This window comes from Dreissena polymorpha, chromosome 1 (assembly GCF_020536995.1).
Source record: "Dreissena polymorpha isolate Duluth1 chromosome 1, UMN_Dpol_1.0, whole genome shotgun sequence".
NCBI lineage: Eukaryota > Metazoa > Mollusca > Bivalvia > Myida > Dreissenidae > Dreissena > Dreissena polymorpha.
The window spans coordinates 135,551,833-135,573,330 of NC_068355.1; the positions used below are offsets into that span (position 1 = coordinate 135,551,833).

Sequence of the window (21,498 nt, forward strand, 5' to 3'; positions counted from 1 at the left end):
AGAAGTGCAAGCATTTTCATCGGACAAAGGAATTTTTCAACAATGAAGCTTGTGTATTGAAAACACATATAGAGTTACACAGTAGTGGCGCAGAGATGTATTAAGTAGTCAATTGTTTTTGTTAACTCATCTGTGAAATGGTTTAGCTCGTCCATCTAATGTTTATACAAGGGATTATAAAATATTGGCGCAAAGGGACACCTGTATATGATAGAAGAGATAGAATGAAGTCAAGCATAAAAAGCATGATAAACTCATGGAATAGAGCCTCAAGAATCTTTAAAAGTGCTGACACTTTCAATTCGTTCAATTTCACTTTTAGACTCATTACTGAAAATCTGTCAAAATGTTCAAGTGGGAAAAATGTGAGAAACAATTTAAAGCAAGATGGACTTTGAACAGGCACATCAAAGACAGACATGAAATTCAACATTTTCATTGTAGTGTACAAGATTGCGATAAAAAGTTTCTGAGACGCTACTATTTAGTCAACCATTTAACCTCAAAACATAACTTTTCCAAAACAGAAGCAAGAAGATTGGCTATAAGAGAGCATGTTCAGCCATCTCATAAGTCATTCCAATGAGGATGAGATGTACATAATGGACGTCAGTGAAGTTGATTCAGTATTAGATTTGTTAGGAGAGCAGGATGAGGAGGAGAAATTAGGGTATAGATGTTCACTCATTTGTTAGGTTATTACCCCCCGCATTAGGCGGAGGGATATTGTTATGGCGTTGTTCGTCCGTCCGTCCGTCTTTCCGTCCGTCTTTCCGTCCATCCTTCCGTCCGTCCGTCCGGCAGTTTTGTGTCCGGAGCCATATCTTGGAAGTGCTTTGGAGGATTTCAATGAAACTTGGTATGAGTATATATATAGATAAGAGGATGATGCACGCCCTATGGCATTGTACACCATCTGTTAATAACAGAGTTATGGCCCTTTGTATCTTGGAAAAATGCTTTTTTGTGTCCGGAGCCATATCTTGGAAGTGCTTTGGCGGATTTCATTGAAACTTGGTATGAGTATATATATGGATAAGAGGATGATGCACGCCAAATGGCATTGTACACCATTGGATAATAAAGGAGTTATGGCCCTTTGTATTTTGAAAAAAAAATGCTTTTTTGAGTGTCAAATATAACACTTTTGTGTCCAGAAGCATATTGGCGGGGGATATAAATTCAACGAATTTGCTTGTTTTACATTAACTTCTTCATTTCTACACCGAATTACTTCAAATTGATACTAAACCTCTCTTATGACAATACGGTAAATCTCAACTATGCATGGCCCCATTACCAACCCTGGGGCGCCCCTGGGTCAAACATGCGGCGTGGGGATACGCGTCGGCCTCTGCCGCGCCATTACTAGTCTAATGCATGTTTTGGACAAGATGTTTTACCTACGATATTTCAACGCACTACTGTCTTCCTTGATTCTAAGGAACTTTTTTATTTGCTGCTTCTTATCTTGCATATTTTGTCCCCCTCACAAGGTTTCATTAAAACATAAGATTTTTAGAGTTTACTCTGTCGGTATTTTATAAAACAATTACTAAACGTGGATTATGTTTCTTACAGACTGTCTGCGAACATGCAAGCAGTTTTGTCCATATTCTAAGAAACAGTGAAGCATGCGGATTCTTCAGAGATACCGCATGCATGTCATGTTCAGGAAAGGGCTACATAGGAAGATCGCTGTTGTCGTACTTGTATCCTCGGTTATGCTGCTACTCTTCAGCAGGTATGTGGTAACTTCTTTAATAAGATGCCTCACGCGGGGAAAACGGGACTTAATGCATATGGGTAAAGTGTCGAGTTTTTAGAAGAAACTTCGTATGAATAAAAAGACGCGGAAAGTGTCGTCGCTGATAAGCCTGTGCAGACAAATTTTCTTCTAAACTTAAAAAAGGTGTCCATGCGTCGTTTCTGATTAGCGGATTGCGCAATCAAATAGTCTACGATGACACTTAACGCACATGCATTTAGCCCGATTTTCCCCAAGGCTCAATATAAAGTGTTTGTGTTCACAACGTGTTCCTTAAGCAACCAAGATAAGATATTAACTCCATATACAACATGAAAATAGATCGATGCTAACACTATATGTTTGTGTTTTTAACGCATTTGCACCATTTGTTTACATTTAAAAATTGCATTCGCCAAATTTGAAGAGAATAAAACCCTACGATTTCAAATATGACGTCATTCACAAATTTACCGGATAGGTGATGATCTTTTTATTAACTGTTTCAATTTAGAAACCAGAAAAATTTGAAGCTAATAAAAACAGTACAATTTGTAAAATACCGCTTGAAACAGGGAATAACTAATTAAACTGAAATAGAGTCCACAACTAAACATACTAATTAATTATTTTGGAAAACGCAGTAGTGAAGAGGAGTGGGCTGGGTGTGTCTGCTACTTCTTCCTCCTACCTCAACAGAACAACTCGTGATGTCTTAACAACGAATCGTTGTATAGTGCAAGAATATAAATTCATAGACTATTTATTGTGTAAAAGTATTGGTTCGCAATAGTAAGGATGTCCTACACGTGCGTCTTCGTGGAATGGTACTTTTTCATTAACCTATTTATGCCTAGTGGACTCTCCCATCTTTGTAAATAGGATCAATTTATTTCCAACATTAGGGGTGTATAGTATATTTATTTCAATATTTAGAATATTTCTTACTGAAATTAAGCAAACAGCGTAGACCCAGATGAGATGCAGAATCATGCGGCTTCTCATCTAGGTCTACGCTGTTTGCCAAGGCCTTTTTTCTGGACGCTAGGCATAAATGGGTTAAGTACAATGTTTTCTTCTTTTCAGACATAGAGCCAGCTACGATACGGGATCAAAGAGGCTGCTATATCACGTTCTGTTCGGAGGCAAGTATTTCTTTGCGTGTGCATTAACGCGGTTCTATTAATATATATATATATATATATATATATATATATATATATATATATATATATATATATATATATATATATATATATATATATATATATATATATATATATATATTACACCACAAAGCGGATTTCAGACTCGCTACTTTTTAGTCGTACGAAGAAATGACAGAATACAGCTTATTATCAAGCTTCGTGAACATGTAAACTAAAGTATGTACTGTCCGTTACTTCGTGATTTAGAGTACATGTAAACTAAAGTATGTACTGTCCGTTACTTCGTGATTTAGAGTACATGTAAACTAAAGTATGTACTGTCCGTTACTTCGTGATTTAGAGTGCATGTAAACTAAAGTATGTACTGTCCGTTACTTTATAAAATAAAATACTTAAAATTCTGAGCAAACATGAATGGCGCCAATAAAGTACGATCGCTAGCATGAATTGATAGATCGTTGACTTGTACGAATTATTATAGATCCTTATTTCGACTACACACCGAATAGTCCGAGATATATACTACTCACCCAATGTCAGCGTCGACGTCGTTGTCGGCGTCCATGAAATGCTGATGTTAACCCATTTATGCCTAGTGGACTCTCCCATCCTTCTTAATTGGATCAATTTATTTCCAAAATTAGGGATGTGTAGTATATTTATTTCTATATTTAGACTATTTCTTACAGAAATTCCTTTAAGCAAACAGCGCAGACCGTGATGAGACGCCGCATCATGCGGCGTCTCATCTGGGTCTACGCTGTTTGTCAAGGCCTTTTTTCTAGACGCTAGGCATAAATGGGTTAAGTTAAACTTGCAATATCTCTATATCAATGTTTGTACTACAGGTATTCAATTGAGACTTTACACACGTGTTTCGGGCCATATGATGTCACTGATTAAGTTCCATATGTCTTACCTGCAATTTAGTACAATTTTGCCTTCTTGCTACTCAGAAATTGTGTGAGGGTAAACAAGCCGCTTCTCCGGATCAGGGACGACACTTTGCACGTAAACTGGATTTTCGTCAAGAAGGGTCTTTCTTTAAACGAAAAATTCAATAAAAGCAGAAAGAATAATCCCTGATTAGCGAACTGCACAGGCTAATCGGGACGACACTTTACGCACATGCATTTAACCCCCTTTTCACAGAGCGAGGCTTATATGTGTTCAGGGCTTTGTAAATACTCGCCGACTAAGGCCTATAATTTTAACATGTCTTATACAGGATTTTGTCCCCTTTTGTACTTTTCAGTTTCGTGTTTGCATGCAAGTTGAAATTCATTTGAAATTGTGCATGCAAGAAGTGCATATCTCTGTAATCACATGTACTACATATATTCGATTTAAACTTCATATATGTCTACGGGTTCATCATATGGGGACACCGACAAAGGAACTTAACTGTGAGCTGCATTTTAGCATGATTATGTTTTTTTCGTGTACTTTTAGTAAGCGTTTTCGCCAAAAAGAAAATCAAATCTCTACATGTTTTGCATATCTAGCATTGGGGAATAAGGGGCCAGTTGGGTCAAAGTCACTGTTGCTAAAATAGATAAAAAGTTTGCGCTCAATAAATTTATTTAGGATGGATATACATACATGTTGAGCTGAAATTTTGTTAGTTCGTAGGTTACTGGTTGATCAAGAGAGCGATTTCATTTGGAGCCAGATGTGTCAAGGCGAATGTTTATACAAACAGACAGATATGTTTCCGACTTATAACTCTTATTTCGATGGAGATGTTGTAATGTAATTTTGTTTGTTGGGAGCTTTCATCCATTCGGCGGGATTGCATATGAGTCCAGTCGGGTCAGTCATTGTGACTTAAAACAGAAAACTGGTTTCTGCTCTATAGTTTGAGATGAGTTTTAGATGGATGTAGTGTACTGTTATTAGTTGTGTAGGTAGTAAATCTGCACATCTCGCTTTCGAAACAAATTAGCTCATCTAAATTAATCGGTAAATAGTTGACAATATATTTTTCTAGAATGGTCATATTTTTTGTTTCAATTTATACACAATTTGTTTTAAATGTAGACATATTGTATAACTTATACCTATATAGAAATTAAAATATGTATTTGTGATCAATAGGTCAGGCGACTGACAGAAAATATACATAATGATATCAAAGAGGAAGAATAGTCGAGCGCGTGGTCTTATGGCAGCTTGTATTATTGGTATATTTACATCTGTGTTTATTATCATTGCAGAAACGTTGCTACCAGACCCCAATCAAGGTCTTATAGATTATTTCGGCGAATATGTCCAGCTTAACATATCAGTGGACAGTAACTTTGCCAGTGGTCAGCTGTTGGGCTGGGGTGGATTCTTCACCAGCCGTCTGACGCTTTCCAATACCGGGTCACGTGATATCCCACAGTCTCTATGGCAACTATACGGCTACTTTATGCGGCAAGTAGAACACGAGGCATTTCCATATAAAGACGGGTTTTATATATGGAGCTGCGGTCTAAAGGTATTTCACGTGGACGGTTATTTGTACAAATTCCAGCCGGTAAAAGATTTGTTTCCCGGCATTCCGTCGGGAACGCTTCTAGAGTGTCTGATCAAAGTCAACGCTTTTCAGATCGCGAAAACGGACTCTTTTCCGAGATGGTATGTTACCGGAAAAGACTTGTCACCGAGAATCGTTGCCAATACGGACGACGAGTCGCTGGCGTTCGTCAGTGATTTAACGCGGGTGGAACAGTACAAAAGGAGACCGGATGATAAAAGTAGTCCGCTGACGCTCGCGGAGAGATATGACATGTACAATGTTCCTGTCGCAAAATCCGCGGATATTAACGTGTTTCCTACGCCCTTTCATGTAGAAGTACAAACAAACTTGAGAATGGTGTTTAAAAGGGATAATATGAAAATCGTGAACGAAGCTGCGTTTGCTCAAGAGATAAAACTGTTTGCAGGTAAGCACTCGTTTAAACAAATACCTGTTTGATGTTTACATCTATTGACAATCAAAATTGATGGATATTTACACTAACAATTTTATGTCTGAATATTTCACTCGACTAATACTGGTTTAACGTATTAGTTAACAGCATTATCAAAGTTATTGTTCTTCACATAACCATACAAGAAGAACATTTCATTATTTGATGTGATTTTTGAGGGGGCATTTAGAAATGGGCTGCATTTTATAACATGGTAAAATTTAATAGGTGAATGTGTGTATATGTTTTCAGCTAGTCATCATCAACCTTGTGGAAAGCTATTTTCCTTTACTAAGCAGGACAATATCTAGTAATCTTATTAATATATTTTTCAAAATATAAGTAATCCGTATTATACACATCATCAATATACCTATGGGTCTTTTGAAAACATTCAATTGATTGTTTTCTTAAGTCAAACTCAGCATCAATCCCTCTTATAGTGTAACGATATATAAATCCTCGTCGAAGTAAGTTTCTAAAAATATTTTTATGCCCCCGAAGGAGGGCATATAGTGATCGGACTGTCCGTCCGTCTGTCCGTCACACTTTGCGTTTAGGTTTCGAAAACTGCTGATAACTTCTATGTCGCTTCAGATAGCAATTTCATATTTGGCATGCATGTGTATATGGACAAGGCCTTTCCATACGCACACACATTTTTACCCCTGTGACATTGACCTTGAGCTTAGGGTCCGCATTTAGGTTTCGAAATCTGCGTATAGATTTCGAAAAAAGCTCATAACTTCGATCAAGCGTTTCTAGGGGGCATTAGTCATCCTATGGTGACAGCTCTTGTTTAAATTAAATTTAGGTTACCAGTAATCATCATTAGTAATTGCGTTTAAAAACAAAACATCTCACTGGTTTACTGAATATATAAATAAAAAGTACATTGTTAAATAGTTAATTAATTAAATAAAAATATGAATAAAAATATGAATATATACATTTTCTGTATTCATTTAGTCTGTACCGAGAGAAAGGCTATTTTGACTGCCTTATCTTTGTGACAATTGCACTAATATATATACGTTTGTATTATTGGAAATTGGAATTTATCGGCGTTTTCATATAATTTAATGTCATCATCAAAATGATCACTGGCATCATCGTTGTTGTTGCCATTATCACAATCAGCAGAAGCAACATTAGCTGTATCATTTTGGTCGTTGTCATTATTATCTTAGTTAGTCATGATAATAACAATAATTGACACATACAATATGAAGCTCACTAGTTATGACTTTTTCATTGGTAAAACGTACTGACATGCGTTAATGTCAATTTTACAGAGCTTTCAGAGATGCAAGTTGTTTACGCAAAACCAACGCGAAATTACATCAAGATTACCAAAGGTCCAGTCGATGTTATCAAAGAGGTCAAAAAAACTACGCATACCCTTGGTCACGTGGCCAATGAATCGTACATTCTGGAATCAAAACCGGAGGACAACTCTATCCACATAGTCACACCGACATCTACCGGACTGTTCTATGCATTTCAAACACTAGAATGCATTTTATTCGCCCCTGAAGCTGGCGCGGGGTTGACGGTTGAAGGAGCCTCGATATCGCTGCCAAAGTTTCGGGTCGTAGATGCACCAAGATTTTCATATCGCGGACTTCATATCGGTAGGTATTTGAGTCTTCTTCTGTGAAAATAGGGCTTAATGCATATGCTTAAAGTGCCCCCCCCCCCTCCCGATAAGCGAGTGCAGGCCGCACTTACTTATTATGCACAACACTTTCCGCCTAAACTGGAAATCTGTTTCGAAGATACGTCGTATAATCAAAAACTTCCATAACAGCGGAAAGTGTCTTCCCCGATGAGCCTGTATGGACTGCACAGGCTAACCTGAGACGTCACGTTAAGCACATGCATTGAGCACAGATTGCCAATAACTCGGCTTATTGTTCTTCAAAATCAATTGTCATTCAAACAGGTTTAATTGAAATTCGAATTTGAATCATATTTGTTAAACTCATATTAACCTGTGAATAGTGTATGTTTCTAGTTCGACATGCGTTTCATAGCCAGTATTTAAGGGTACATACAACTTTGTATCAAAACATGGCTTTTATAGTGTGTATTCTATATAAGGCGATTTGCGTACAACTCGATTTTGATTTATATGTACGATTTAAACATGTTTTGTTGCTTTTTTTACAGCCACTTGAATTTGATGTTTTGACGTTGATTTTTCAGACTTACAATACTTCGTTAGTAATTTATACATTCGAATGCGCTTGGTGCGAATTAAGTTATTTTTGACAGTACTTGTTACGAATGCAATAAACTTACTCGATTTACTCTAGAGTGATCACAAATCATTCGCATGTATAGAAACAGTAGGGTGAATTAATACGAACTCGTTATTATTTTTGCGATTCAAATTTTTGTATTTCTGGTCGGTAAGATGTTGATAACATGCCCATTACAATCGCTTTTTACACAGTTGATTAAGAAGGAAATTGTGTTGACTGGGACTTTAATTACATGAGACGCGTTTTAGAAAAAAAATCGGCTGAATGTATGACCGCACAGGCTAATCAGGGAAATACTGTTTGCCTAGATTGGATTTTCGTTTATAAGAGACTTCGTCTTACGAAAAATTTCATTAAAGCGGAAAGTGTAATCGCTGATTAGCCTGTGCGGACTGCAAGGCCTATCATGGATGACACTTGACGCACATGCATTTCTCTGTAGACGTTGCGCGCAACTTCGCGTCCCTGGACGAAGTGTTGAAGCTGGTGGACGTGATGTCCGTGTATAAGATGAACAAGCTACATCTGCACTTGTCGGACGACGAGGGTTGGCGCCTGGAGATCCCAGGACTTCCGGAACTTACAGAGGTTTCACTTACAAATATCAGTTTTGTAGTTCAGCTATTCATGCCGTATTTATAAACAAAACTCGTAAAAGGCACTTTCCCACATAAAACACAATACCCAAACTCGCAATCGCCGTCCAAAAATTCCCTAAAAGAAGGAACGTTGTCCTCCCACCCCCGTAGACGTTGCCCCTGTGTGTTTATAGCTTGTTTATTTTGTATCATTGTCGCCCCCTGTATTTTGCAGTTATTCAGCTATATATCGGCGGTCATTCGCCTTTGACCACTTTTTTGGGGACCAGCGTAGCCTTACGCAAACGTATATCAACACTGTAGTGTGACATCTACTTGTTTAATAACAGAGTCGTGTTCTGAGAAAATTTGGCATAATGCATGTGCGTAAAGTGTCGTCCCAGATTAACATGTGTAGTCCGCACAGGCTAATCAAGGACTACACTTTCCGCCTAAATTGGATTTTGTCTAAAAATTGACTTCATTTAAACGAAAAATGTCATAAAAGCGGAAAGTGTCGCCCTGATAAGCCTGTGCGGACTGTACAGGCTTATCTGGGACGACAATTTACGCACAAGCATTATGACCAGTTTTCTAAGAACGCAACTCAATAAATAAATGTTTTCAAATTTTCCCGAAATGATGTTTTGTTCTAGCGATTATTCTATACACGTATTAAATTTAAAATATACGCTTTTCCATTATTTCGTTTATGTTAAGCCCCAGTCCCATACAGGTGCCGGATCAACACGGTTCATATCCGGGAAGATCCGGCACGTGAACCGTGTAGCCTCCGTGAAGCTCCGTGTCAATACGTTTAGGTCCTAAGACCTCCGGGAATGTCCTTGGTGCTCCGGGAGCCAAACACTGCAGTGTTGGGAAGTTCAAAACTGCTGTGTTGATCCGTGACGATCTGGGATGAGAGCACCATCCGGAATGGCCCGTGTAGCTGCCGTGTGGGGTCCGCGGACAGCCGTATAGGGTCCGGAACAACCGTATTGATGCCTTGGTTGTTCGTGTGCGTCCTTGATTGTCCGGGAACACATTTCAGACCCCTACCCTTCAAGGATTGTGACGGCAGTTGTACTTTTTTTCTTGTGCTACCGACGATGCAACATGGGCGATGAGATGTAGACAGAAGACAAGCTCATGCTGATTAGATTCCAGCTTCTACTGCTCAAAGCTCAGGTTGAAACAGTATCCTGATTGCTAAAGCAAACCACGACAGAGAATAAGAAAATTTGCAAAAAGGTTATCTAAACTAGTGAATATAATGAAAATGAGAACCATCTGGGTCAGACAAAGGCTCGTCAGACGAACTGATCAAAATCATGGTAATATTACGTTTAGATCATTTACTTATTGGAATTGCAACAAGAAAGTGGTAGAATATTTGCGGAAAACATAAGAATGTCAACGAAAACTTGTTCGGCGAAATTTTCCGAATGGTTACGGAAATTATCGATCGTCGGTTTCTGATAAAGAGCATGTCGCGATTTACGAAAAACAAAATGACTGCATCCTAAAATGTTAATGTTAATGACTTTAACTGGTTGACACATGTATGATTTTGCTTCTCATTTAATTAAGTGGCAATTGCAAGGCCGATACACTTCAAATGAGAAGGCTATTATATCCTTATGCCTATGTCTATCAATATATCAGTACGAGCTGCAATTTCCGTAACCACTCAGACAATCTTCACAGACACAAAATTTAATCAAAATTCTTATGTTTTCCGTGAGTATTCTACCACTTTCTTGGTGTATACCAATTTATAAATACATGATTTTCAAGGAAATAGCAAATTGATGTCGGTCAGGAACACTGTCTATAATCGCGGAAACAAATATTCCAAACTTTTTGGGTTACAATTTTTGTGATGTAAATAGCTTGCATGCAGATTGATATTGAATGTTCTGTTAAATTAGTGTTTTGACTTCCTTGATTGGGTAATTTTCGGACTGTTTAATCCAACCAGAAAAGAGCTCCAAAAGTAATTAAGACCCATGTAAAGCGAAGTAATAAAGAACCACTGTTTGTTCATTACCTGAAATGTGACGTCACGAGTTGCCTCCCTTGTTGGTTCATGCCTACGAGAGACGTCTTCTTTTTATAGGCATCCGTCTCTGTGGTTGGTATTGATGATTGTTGGACCACGTGCAAATGTAATGGCATTCTTGATCTGGGCATAGAGCTTGATTCTCCTTGTTGTTGATGTTTTTCGTTGGTAGCGGATGCTGCTCGTGACGATCTTTTTGGAAGCTGGAAGGTCCAATTTGACAAAACGCTTAATTTTAGGTGGCATTTTGACGTTTTATAAATTTATATATGTATACGAGGTTAAACTTTCGAGATTGAATTTCTGAATGATGGAATCACCGGAAATCAACCTTCTAGTATACAAGTTATTGTCGGTCTGGCGCCGATCGGGTTTGGTCCGTTTGGATAACGTGTTTATTCGTGTCATTGCAGTATAGACCCGTGGCTCTGTCGTGACTGTCCGGGACAATCCTCTCGTGCGCCGTGTTAATGGCGTGTCACTACCGAGTTTTGTCCGTGTTGATGTCGTGCTGTCATCGGGGTGATGGCCTTTGGAAGACCGTCGACACTCAAAATTCCTAGAAGGCAACGGATTGTCCCGGTTCGTCCCTGTTCTTGATTTGGGGGATCCGGGGCGATACGGGACTGCCGTGTCCATCCGTGCTTATATAGGACTGTGGCTTAAGATAATTAAATTCTTTGAAACGAAATAATATGTTATACTTAATCTTTCATTTCAGATAGGCGGTAACAGGTGTCACGACCCGCCTGGGGAACGTTGTCTGCCTCCGCAACTTGGCTCAGGTCCATTTAATGACACTTCCGGGAGCGGATTCTATTCCGTTTCTGATTACAGAGAACTCCTTACTTATGCCTTGGAGAAGCACGTGCAGGTCATTCCCGAGTTTGATATGCCGGGCCACAGTCGGGCGGCCATTAAAGCGGTCCATGCAAAGGTTAGAGTCCGATAACCAAATTACAACCGCAATGAGGTACTTGATGTTATCGCGTGTAAGAAACACCGTTTCCAAATAAAAACATGCTTCTTAAAAAAAGATGAATATATACGCCCCGGATTGTTTTTAGCTCATCTGTTTTTTGAAAAAGAATTATGAGCTATTGTCATTACCTTGGCGTCGGCGTCGGCGTTGGCGTCGGCGTCCGGTTAAGTTTTGCGTTTAGGTCCACTTTTCTCAGAAAGTATCAATGCTATTGCATTCAAACTTTGTACACTTACTTTATATCATGAGGGGACTGGGCAGGCAAAGTTAGATAACTCTGGCGTGCATTTTGACAGAATTATGTGCCCTTTTTATACTTAGAAAATTGAAAATTTTGGTTAAGTTTTGTGTTTAGGTCCACTTTATTCCTACAGTATCAAAGCTATTGCTTTCATACTTGCAACACTTATAAACTATCATAAGTGGACTGTGAAGGCAAACTTATGTAACTCTGGCTGGCATTTGGACGGAATTATGGGCCCTTTATACTTAGAAATTGAAAATTTGGTTAAGTTTTGTGTTTTGGTCCACTTTACCCCTAAAGTATCATAGATATTGCTTTCATACTTGGAACACTCGCAATCTATCATAAGGGTACAGTAAAAGGACAAGTTGCATAACTCTGGTTGTCATTTTTACGGAATTATGACCCTTTTTTGACTTAGTAACTTTGAATATATGGTTAAATTTTGTGTTTCGATCCACTTTACTTCTAATGTATCAAGGCTATTGCTTTCAAACTTCAAATACTTTCATGCTATCATGAGGTTACGGTACATGGCAAGTTGAATTTTACCTTGACCTTTGAATGATCTTGACTCTCAAGGTCAACTTATTAAATTTTGCTAAAATTGCCATAACTTCTTTATTTATGATTAGATTTGAATGACAAAACTACTCTTACCTGACATACCACAATAGACTCCACCCAAACCATCCCCCGTGCCCTCCCCCCCCCTCCCCCCCGAATCCCCCCCCTATTTTTTTTAAAGATCATCTCACAAATGACCACCACACCCTCACACTATACCCCCCCCCACCCCACCCCCCCCCCCCATTTTTTTTGAAACGGTTAAAAAACACAAAAAATATTTATTTTTATTATTTTCTTTTTGAAATACCGTCAAACCATCGCACCCAAGAATCCCCTCCCCCCCCCCCCTACCACCCCCACCCCCCAAAAAAATTAATATTTTTTTTGCATTTTCTTTCCCGCATTTTTTGAAGATAATGTAATAAATGTTTACACCCCCACACTATACACCCCTCTTCACTCCACCCCTCCCTCCTTTCTGATTGAAATTGAGAGTCCCTTCACCTTTAAAAAGAAAATAGATGAGCGGTCTGCAACCGCAAGGCGGTGCTCTTGTTGTCACACGCAATTACCCATAGCGATGTTCTTGAACCGTTTAATAGCACATTTCTCTTCTAAGATTTATTTCAGACATGTGAAACTCGTTAAACATTGAAGTGACTCAAAAACATAAATAGGTTACGCAATTTAAAATTGTCAAATCCAAGAAATACTGAAATTTACATGTTGAGAATTTGACTGTGTTTAGGTATAAATAGGAATCAGTCGATAGCAAAAAAAAACACACGAGCAAATCAAATTTAAAGAAAACCACACTTCTTAAGCTCGCTAACATTAACCTTATAGTTGTGAAGAAAATTAATCTAGCTTGATTTGTTCAATATATTCCTATTCTGTTTTGTTTGTACACGTTTTTCACGAGTAAAATGTAAACACAACAATAATAAGTTTAATATTTATTCTTTTAACTGTTGTTTTGGAAACCATTTATAAAAACTAAATATTCATTGTAACGGTATTTAAAATATATGTGCATTTAGGTTAGTGCAATGTTTATGCGTGTGAGGCTTACTAAATTTGAAAACACGGCATTCAATTTGTAATGATTATTTAAGCCACGTTGTAGCAAAATGGGCGAAAATCTTGTGCTTAAAGTGTAATCCGACTGCCTTTCAACTAGAATACCATACAAGCGGAAAGTATTGTCCCTGATCAGCCTGTGCGAACTGCATAGGCTGATCAAGCATGTTTTTAAAGCAAATGCTTGCAGCCCCGTTTCCTCAGTGCGCGGTTCACGTCTTTTCTCATAGGCTTATCAGCAGAAGCGACGACTCGAAAGGAACGAAGTATATACCATCGTAGACGAAAATGACAAAAATAGCTTCATGTCCGGACAACACTTTTCGGACAACGCCATGAATCCTTGTTTGGCGAGCACATATAAGTTCGTCGAGAAGATTATCGGCGCGGTTCAAGAGATGCATCGAGATATTCAGGTTACAGTATACTAAATATTTGAGATGTTCTATTATATACTCAACTTGATTTACTTTAATACGCGCTTTCAGTTAATGACTCTTGTTTTGTTATTCTTTTCTCGACCTGTGTGCAGGGAAAGCATTAACCCATGTATGCCTAGTGGACTCTTCCATCCTTCTAAATGCGATCAATTTATTTCCAAAATTAGGAATGTCTTGTATATTTATATGTTTTTAGAATATTTATTACAGAAATTCTTTTAAGTAAACAGCGTAGACCCACATGAGACGCCGCATCATGTCTCATCTGGGTCTACGCTGGTCGGAAAGGCCTTTTTCTAGACGCTAGGCATAAATGGGTTAATATTCACAAAGAAATCACTGTTATATTTTACGATTTTAGACTAAAGCAGGAAACCTTTGCGAATGCGGGTTGTTATCAACCCAAAAAGCCGGTAGAAGTGTAAAATCCTTTCTCGAGTATCGCATATGACATACCTTTTGTAGTTCGTAAATGCATTCAGATTAGAATGCTCGTTAAGAAAAATGAGGGTTTATGGGTGTCCGAATGTGTATATTTGTGTTTTGTTCTGTGAAAATTGGGCAAATGCATGTGCGTAAAGTGTCGTCCATGATAAGTCTGTGCAGTCCGCACAGGCTTATCAGGAACGACACTCTCCGCTTTAATGGTATTTCCCGTTTAAAGGAAGTCCCTTTTTTCCGAAAATCCAATTTAGGCGGAAAGTGTCGTCCCTGATTAGCATGTGCGGACTGCACAGGCTAATCTGGGACGACACTTTACGCACATGCATTAAGCCCAGTTTTCTCAGAACACGACTCATTTTGACCTTCAGCCCCTCACGCTGTTCCACTTCGGCGGCGACGAGGTGGCCAAGGGGGCGTGGAAAGACTCTAAACCGTGTCGGAATTTGTTCAACAGAGCATCGTGGTTTTCAAGTAAGAATCTTTTCACTTGTGCTGTCTGGCAAACGAGAAATGATTTTAAGTTGTAGATGTTTTAATATACCATTTGTGCTAAAATGTATGCAATATGTGCACATTCCTGCACACAGGATCACTATTTGCTTGTCGTTGTCAGGCATTGCTGCAAAAGAAAATTAGTACCCTCGTATCCTCTTTACATTCGAATTGTAATAACTAATTAGGTAAGAATCGTAGTCGTGTCTGCTATTCCAACATAACGTTATTTGCTCCGCATAATCGCGCAAGCTATAACTAACAGAATAGTATACGGTACTAAATAAGGATGTCTTTCATGGATTATCATGAAGCGAAATATTTTTGTAAGAAAATTTATTTTGAAGAACCTCATTGTATATTAATGATTAATGTATTTGACTAATAGAAATTACAGTATGTCATCTTTGAAGAAGCGACGGTATATTGCTTGGTAACCTTTCGTCGGTCGGTCCGTAGGTCGGTCCATAGACCATTAGTTTCCGAACGATATCTAGAGAAACCTTTCACATATGAGCTTTGTTCTGGGATAAGTGCGCATAATGTTTGTGCGTGAAGTGTCGTCCCAGATTAGTCTGTGGAGTCCGTACATGCTAATCGGCGAGGACACTTTCCGCTTGTATTGTAGGTTTTGTTTAAAGGAAGTGTTAGCGACAATCCAATTTTTCCGGCTAATTAGGGACGACTCATTGCGCATAGGCTTGACTTTCGTTTAGAAGAAACTTGCTTTACACAAAAAAGTCAAACTAGCGGACAGTGCGGTACTTAATTAGTGCTTAATGAGACTGTGCGTACTACACATGCTTATCTGGGATGAAACTTTGCGCACATACATTAATACCCGTTTTGAGAAAACTGGGCATAATGCTTGTGCGTAAAGTTTCGTACCAGATTAGCCTGTGCAGCTCGCACATGCTTATCAGGGACGACACTTTCCGCTTTTATGACATTTTTCGTTTCAATGAAGTCTCTTAGCAAAAATCAAGATGAGGCGGAAAGTCCCATACATAAAGTCCCATTTTAGAAAACTGGGCATTGTGCGTAAAGTGTCACACAGTCCACACAGGCTAATCAGGGACGACACTTTCTGCTTTAATGACCTTTTTCGTTTAAATGAAGTCTCTTCTTAGTAAAAATCAAGTTGAGGCGCGGAAAGTGTCGTCCCTGATCAGCCTGCACAGGCTAATCTGGGACGACACTTTACGCACATGCATTATGCCCAGTTTTCTCAGAACACGACTCATAAAGGCCCGTTTTCCCAGAGCGCGGCTAATATCTTTTTTGGAACATACTTGATAGGTGCCCCTACACAGTATGAGTTGATGCAACACTTCGTGACCCGCGTGGCGCGAATAGGGGCCTCTCGTGGGGTCTCTCTAGGGGCATGGGAGGATGGGCTGATAGAGCACACGGAGGAAAAGGGGCTGCCCTTCCCCCGCGAAACGTTCCAAAATAGGTAAATGATAAATTAGGCTCAAATGGTCGTTGTAAGCTGAGGTACTACTAACAAGTACCCCGGGTAATCTCAGGTATACTTTTATTTGCCCCGGGTACGGACAATACGCTTAAAGGCACAAGACTACCGGTATACTCCGATATATTTAAGTTTATTTTCCTACACCGGGTATTTTGAAATATACATAAGAGTACCCGAGGGACTTTAAGATAAGACCTGAGCCGACAATCAATTACCAATCGAGCATTAGTTAGCAATACTGGCATGTTTAATGTGTAAGTAAATTAATGATATAGAGATACCTGCCACAATAATAAACAGCGTGAAACTTTGCACATTATATAAGTTAGCGATACCTTCTTTAAGTATATTAAAGAGGCCTTTTCACAGTTTTTGGCATGTTTTGAAATAAGTCATTTAATGCTTTATATTGATAAATGTAAACACTGGATCTTAAAAGCTCCAGTAAATAATCAAGAATAAAATTTAAAATAGGAAAAAAAATAGGACTCGAACCAGTGACCCCCGGAGTCCTGGAGTAACCTGGAGTAAAAACGCAATAGCCCACTCGGCTATTCTGCAAAGCATACTTGGTTAATGTATTTTATGCATTATATGAGCAATCTTCGTAGTTTCACAAAATTTAACGACAACAACAGAACTCTCCAAATTATTCGATCGTTTCGCGTTGCAACGCTTAATAATTTTTAGGTTTTTAAATCGTCAAAAGATGCATATATTGGCTATATTAGACCATGGTAAATGTTCAGTAATACTGTTTCCTCACAAATATCATAACTAAAACGAAAATTTGCCAATCTGAAACAACTTTTTTCAATTTTTTTATTTTACCAAACCGTGAAAAGATCCCTTTAAGTACTTAATTGGTATCGATTTTTCAAAATGTCGACCCTCTATTATTTTGCATATTGATACTTATTTATCGTTCCTTCAAAAATAATTTAACGGTTAGCGATTCGTTTCAGAATACGTAATCACTTATTAAGACTATGTATATCGAAATGCGAAAAACTCTGTATCAGGGATACGTTTCGAAATAAGGGCCTTATTTTACAAGAACTTCTAAAAAGGAAGCTTTTGATTAGCGATACTTTCCAACAAATAGATTTTAGTGAGTGATATCTCTCCGAAAGGGTTAAGTTAGCGGCAATTCCAAAATGTGTAAGTTACCCTACCGTTTCATATGTTTGTATAGTGCGTTGAATGTATAGTTGCAAATATATTATTTTTGTAGTGAAATGTACTCATACGTATGGAAACAACCAAAGGAAGTGTCCACTCCACATCGAGCTAAGCTGTTTGCCAATGACGACTACAAGGTACACCCAATAGGTTAATGAGCACATGTTTGTTTTCCGTATTAAAGGTTAAACTGCTTGTTTATGTTTATGCCTCGGCATCTTGATGCATGCGAAATACGACCCGCGTCTTACGAAAATGGGTCTTATATCACGTGCGGCCAGCGTAGCTCCAGACTATCCTGCACATGTGCACAGTCTGGTAAGGAGCTACGCTTTCCGCATATGAGACTTCGGAACCTTTCCGTGACTTTATAGTCTGGAGCTACGCTTGACGCATATTGCATACTAATACTTTTCGCACGAACCCAGGTGGTGTTGTCCTACGGCTCGTACCTTTACTTCGACCACCCGTACGAACCCGACCCTCAAGAGCGGGGTCTGTACTGGGCAGCCAGGTCCGTGTCCACCAGAGACGCGTGGGACCTCACCGCGCATGCGCTAGATGCTGACGATGACGAAGGTTGTCCGAAACGAGTCAAAAACAAGGACGCGTGTTATAAGCTGTTGAAACCACAAAACGTTATCGGTATGTTGGGTAGACCGGTACAGTACACTTTTCCGCTATAAACCACCTTAAAGCCTAGTATGCGGTATGATAAGTGTTTATACAGAAAAAGATCAATTTATCTGCAGCGGGTGGATTAAACCACGGGATCGTTTTCTCGATTGGCTATATATAGGCTCATCAGGGTCTTATCGAATGAATAATAAACTACACTTTGATAAACAGATACCTCTCATAGACATTTACACACATACAATTATTTTCAATTTGCGAACAACGTAAAGAATGTTCAGCATAGACAACTTTTGTAGCTTATATGAAAGGCTGCTTTTTCGAGACGGTTTCCCGTTAATTGACTTGTTTACAACAGCGAAGGTAATAATACAATATAACGACTTTAAAACAATGCTTTTATCTTTAAAGGAATCCAGGCAGAGGTTTGGAGTGAGGTTATACGAACGGACGGACACATTGAAAGCATGCTTTTCCCGCGCCTGCTTGCGGTGGCAGAACGCGCCTGGCACACAGCCAGCTGGGAGGATGACGACACAACAAACGTCATTAAAAAGGAACGCGATTGGTCGATATTTGTGTCGAAAGTCGGGTTCGGTGAATTGCACCGCTTGGAGGCTTTTGACATCCAATATAGAGTGGGTCCGCCCGGGGCACGGTGGGTGCTTAACTCGTTACCTTTCAGATACGCATATGGACGCATGTGTAGTCCCTTAGAAAATCAAATTTAGGTTGAGATCTCTCTCACTAGATTCAATTCTTAAGGCTTCATTTTCATTAGATACTGATGAGCTGTAAGCAGCATGTAACTTGAACAGCATACGAGTTACTTACAGGCTGTTTTGTTGTTATTTTCTGGTTGCATGAGCCATTTGCACTGTTCGTGTTAATGGAAAAAGGTTAAAGAGGCGGCGTAGACTATATTTTTATCTGACTTGTTTTCTCGTATTTTTTATATTAGAGTAAGGGAAGCAAACTAATTTTGTTAAGTTTCACACTTTGCAGAAATATATAGTTGTCGTTGTTTTAGATAAAAGAGAACAATTTATCATACCTTACGTTTGTCCACAATCATCGCATTTGTGCTGCACCCGGACATAAGAATTTCCGTTTGTCTTGCGTCATTATGTATTAGGATTATTTGCTTTTTTATTGATCCTATCTAAAATACAAGATACTTATTTAAAACATCGAACACTATGTTTGAATATTCATATGACTATTATGAACACACGTTATTTATTTTTATGTTTGTAAAGGTTGGTAAATGGCCGACTCCTGGTCAAAACGGAATTTCCAGGACAGGAAGTGGAGTATTACTCAGAGCGCACGCGTGAATGGTCACGTGTTGAACCAAACATGCGCGTGACGCAACCCATACGACTGCGGGCTAGGTTAGCAATATGTTTACTTATTTTAAAATCGGTATTCGTTTTAAGTTAACAACAAGATCATTATAACAAAATAAACTAGTGCTTTCTCAAGTCAGATTTTTTTAAATATTAAAAGCTGCAGAGAATTACATATTTAACCAATTTTCGATTCGTTTGTGGACTTATATAAAGATTTTGATACAAGCCTCTGGTTTAATTTTGGGACGGTTTAATAATCTGTGTAATCAAATAGGGCTCTACATGTACAGAATGATCAAAACAAATTATTTTGGGAATTTCAATTGAAGATAATTTTACAATTATTATCAATTATCGAAGTTTGAAGTTGATATGGTTATCTGTGTTGTATTATGTATTATTCCAATTCATTTTACTTTAAATAGTTATCTTCTGTACCTTCGTTTCTGTGTTTTTCAGCTCTGGCAGCGGCCGGCTTAAAAGCCGAGAGGTCATTCTGGACCCTAAACAGACGTCATCATCCGTTGGCATAGCAACGAATTCCATTGCTCACATGATCATTCTCGTCGTTGTCGCCTACAAACACTTCGTACTATTAAACGTCATCGTTTGAAACTGCTGGCGACTTGTATGTCATTTCTCCGTTGTGCAAGTCACGTGCGTTATAACGCTACCATTAAAACTACAAATGACTCATCGGCTTTATGCCGTCTGCATAAATGATACACGTAGCGAAACTTCAGGGCGCCAAATAATCAGTTTCATGATAACGTATATTGTCGCGTGAACAAATAACATGCGTTCTTACATTATGATTGTAATGAACGGTTGAAAAAAATTAGTGTCATACAGTCAGATGTTTTCACGCGGTTGATGACGTCAAATGGGTATGTTAAGTTGTCTTTACGTGACAAAATTATATGCTTTTAGGCTATATTGACCAATATGAACATCTAAACTAGATAAAACTCGGTTCAATACAGAAAACCCTATTCAAAACTGAAAACCGACTTATGTAATGCTTCGGAATCAAGCAGTTCATATATTTCTAAGAAGCTTTCTTCTTTCACTGGCCACGGGCTCGTATCAAGAGTGCTTTAAACATATTTATTTATATGATGATTCATTAATAATATTTTTGTAATTGGTTTCAGTTTGGAACATATTAAACAAATGTCTCCCCCCCCCCAAAAAAAAAATAAAAAAATAAAATAAAATAAAAATAGATAGACACTTATTTGACTATCTGGCACAATATTAGTAATTTACCCTTTATTGCAATATAAAGAAAGTCAGCGTAATCAAGTCTAGTTGTGTTATTACAAACTTTACATGTGTCGAGAAATCGGGTCAAGGTTTTGGCTTTATGTCATTTAACTATGCTGCGTTGTTCACAAAATGGTATATAAAACAGTGCTAAAAATCCTGCTGTTGTTAATATTGTTGTTCCTTTTGTTTGTCACTGATAATACGAGATCGACATTCTCTATGAACAGCAATTTCATGCACGAACATGTTGTTCTTTAAATGATAATGCACTATAGTTCGCATGGTTTATCGTATTGTTATCTTGTCCAAACATCTGTTGTTGGAATCCTTCTTTTCACGAATTAAAAATTCGACGATCAAACCTTTAATAAACTACACCAGATAGATTATTCGCGAATTTATGCAAGGCATATTGTAATATCGGTCTCAAACCACGCGACAGAATTTTGAAAATCTCAAAACGGCGTTGTCAATAAAAAAAGAGTGTGGAAATATACGGTATATATAAATCCACCTTATGTGCGAATAACTTATTAGTTCATGTAAAAAC

At 38.4% G+C, this 21,498-nt stretch overlaps 1 protein-coding gene across 5 annotated transcripts in view; it reads left to right on the plus strand.

The window, feature by feature from the left end:
* LOC127850945 (beta-hexosaminidase-like) overlaps positions 1-21,105 on the plus strand; it is a 97,122-nt gene extending 76,017 nt beyond the window's left edge. For 4 of the 5 annotated variants that reach the window (XM_052384360.1, XM_052384351.1, XM_052384344.1 and 1 more), the window contains 14 exons: positions 1,582-1,744; positions 2,834-2,892; positions 5,133-5,846; positions 7,169-7,507; positions 8,583-8,728; positions 11,502-11,717; positions 13,887-14,072; positions 14,909-15,011; positions 16,332-16,488; positions 17,744-17,828; positions 18,120-18,336; positions 18,739-18,985; positions 19,587-19,721; positions 20,139-21,105. In XM_052384360.1, coding sequence (XP_052240320.1) covers positions 1,635-1,744; positions 2,834-2,892; positions 5,133-5,846; positions 7,169-7,507; positions 8,583-8,728; positions 11,502-11,717; positions 13,887-14,072; positions 14,909-15,011; positions 16,332-16,488; positions 17,744-17,828; positions 18,120-18,336; positions 18,739-18,985; positions 19,587-19,721; positions 20,139-20,292 — 2,868 coding nt within the window. In that variant the 5' untranslated portion in view covers positions 1,582-1,634 and the 3' untranslated portion in view covers positions 20,293-21,105. Of the gene's footprint in view, positions 1-523; positions 671-1,581; positions 1,745-2,833; positions 2,893-5,132; positions 5,847-7,168; positions 7,508-8,582; positions 8,729-11,501; positions 11,718-13,886; positions 14,073-14,908; positions 15,012-16,331; positions 16,489-17,743; positions 17,829-18,119; positions 18,337-18,738; positions 18,986-19,586; positions 19,722-20,138 lie in introns of those variants that run through there. The other variant, XM_052384364.1, reaches the window with a different exon arrangement.
* The last annotated feature ends 393 nt before the right edge of the window (positions 21,106-21,498 follow it).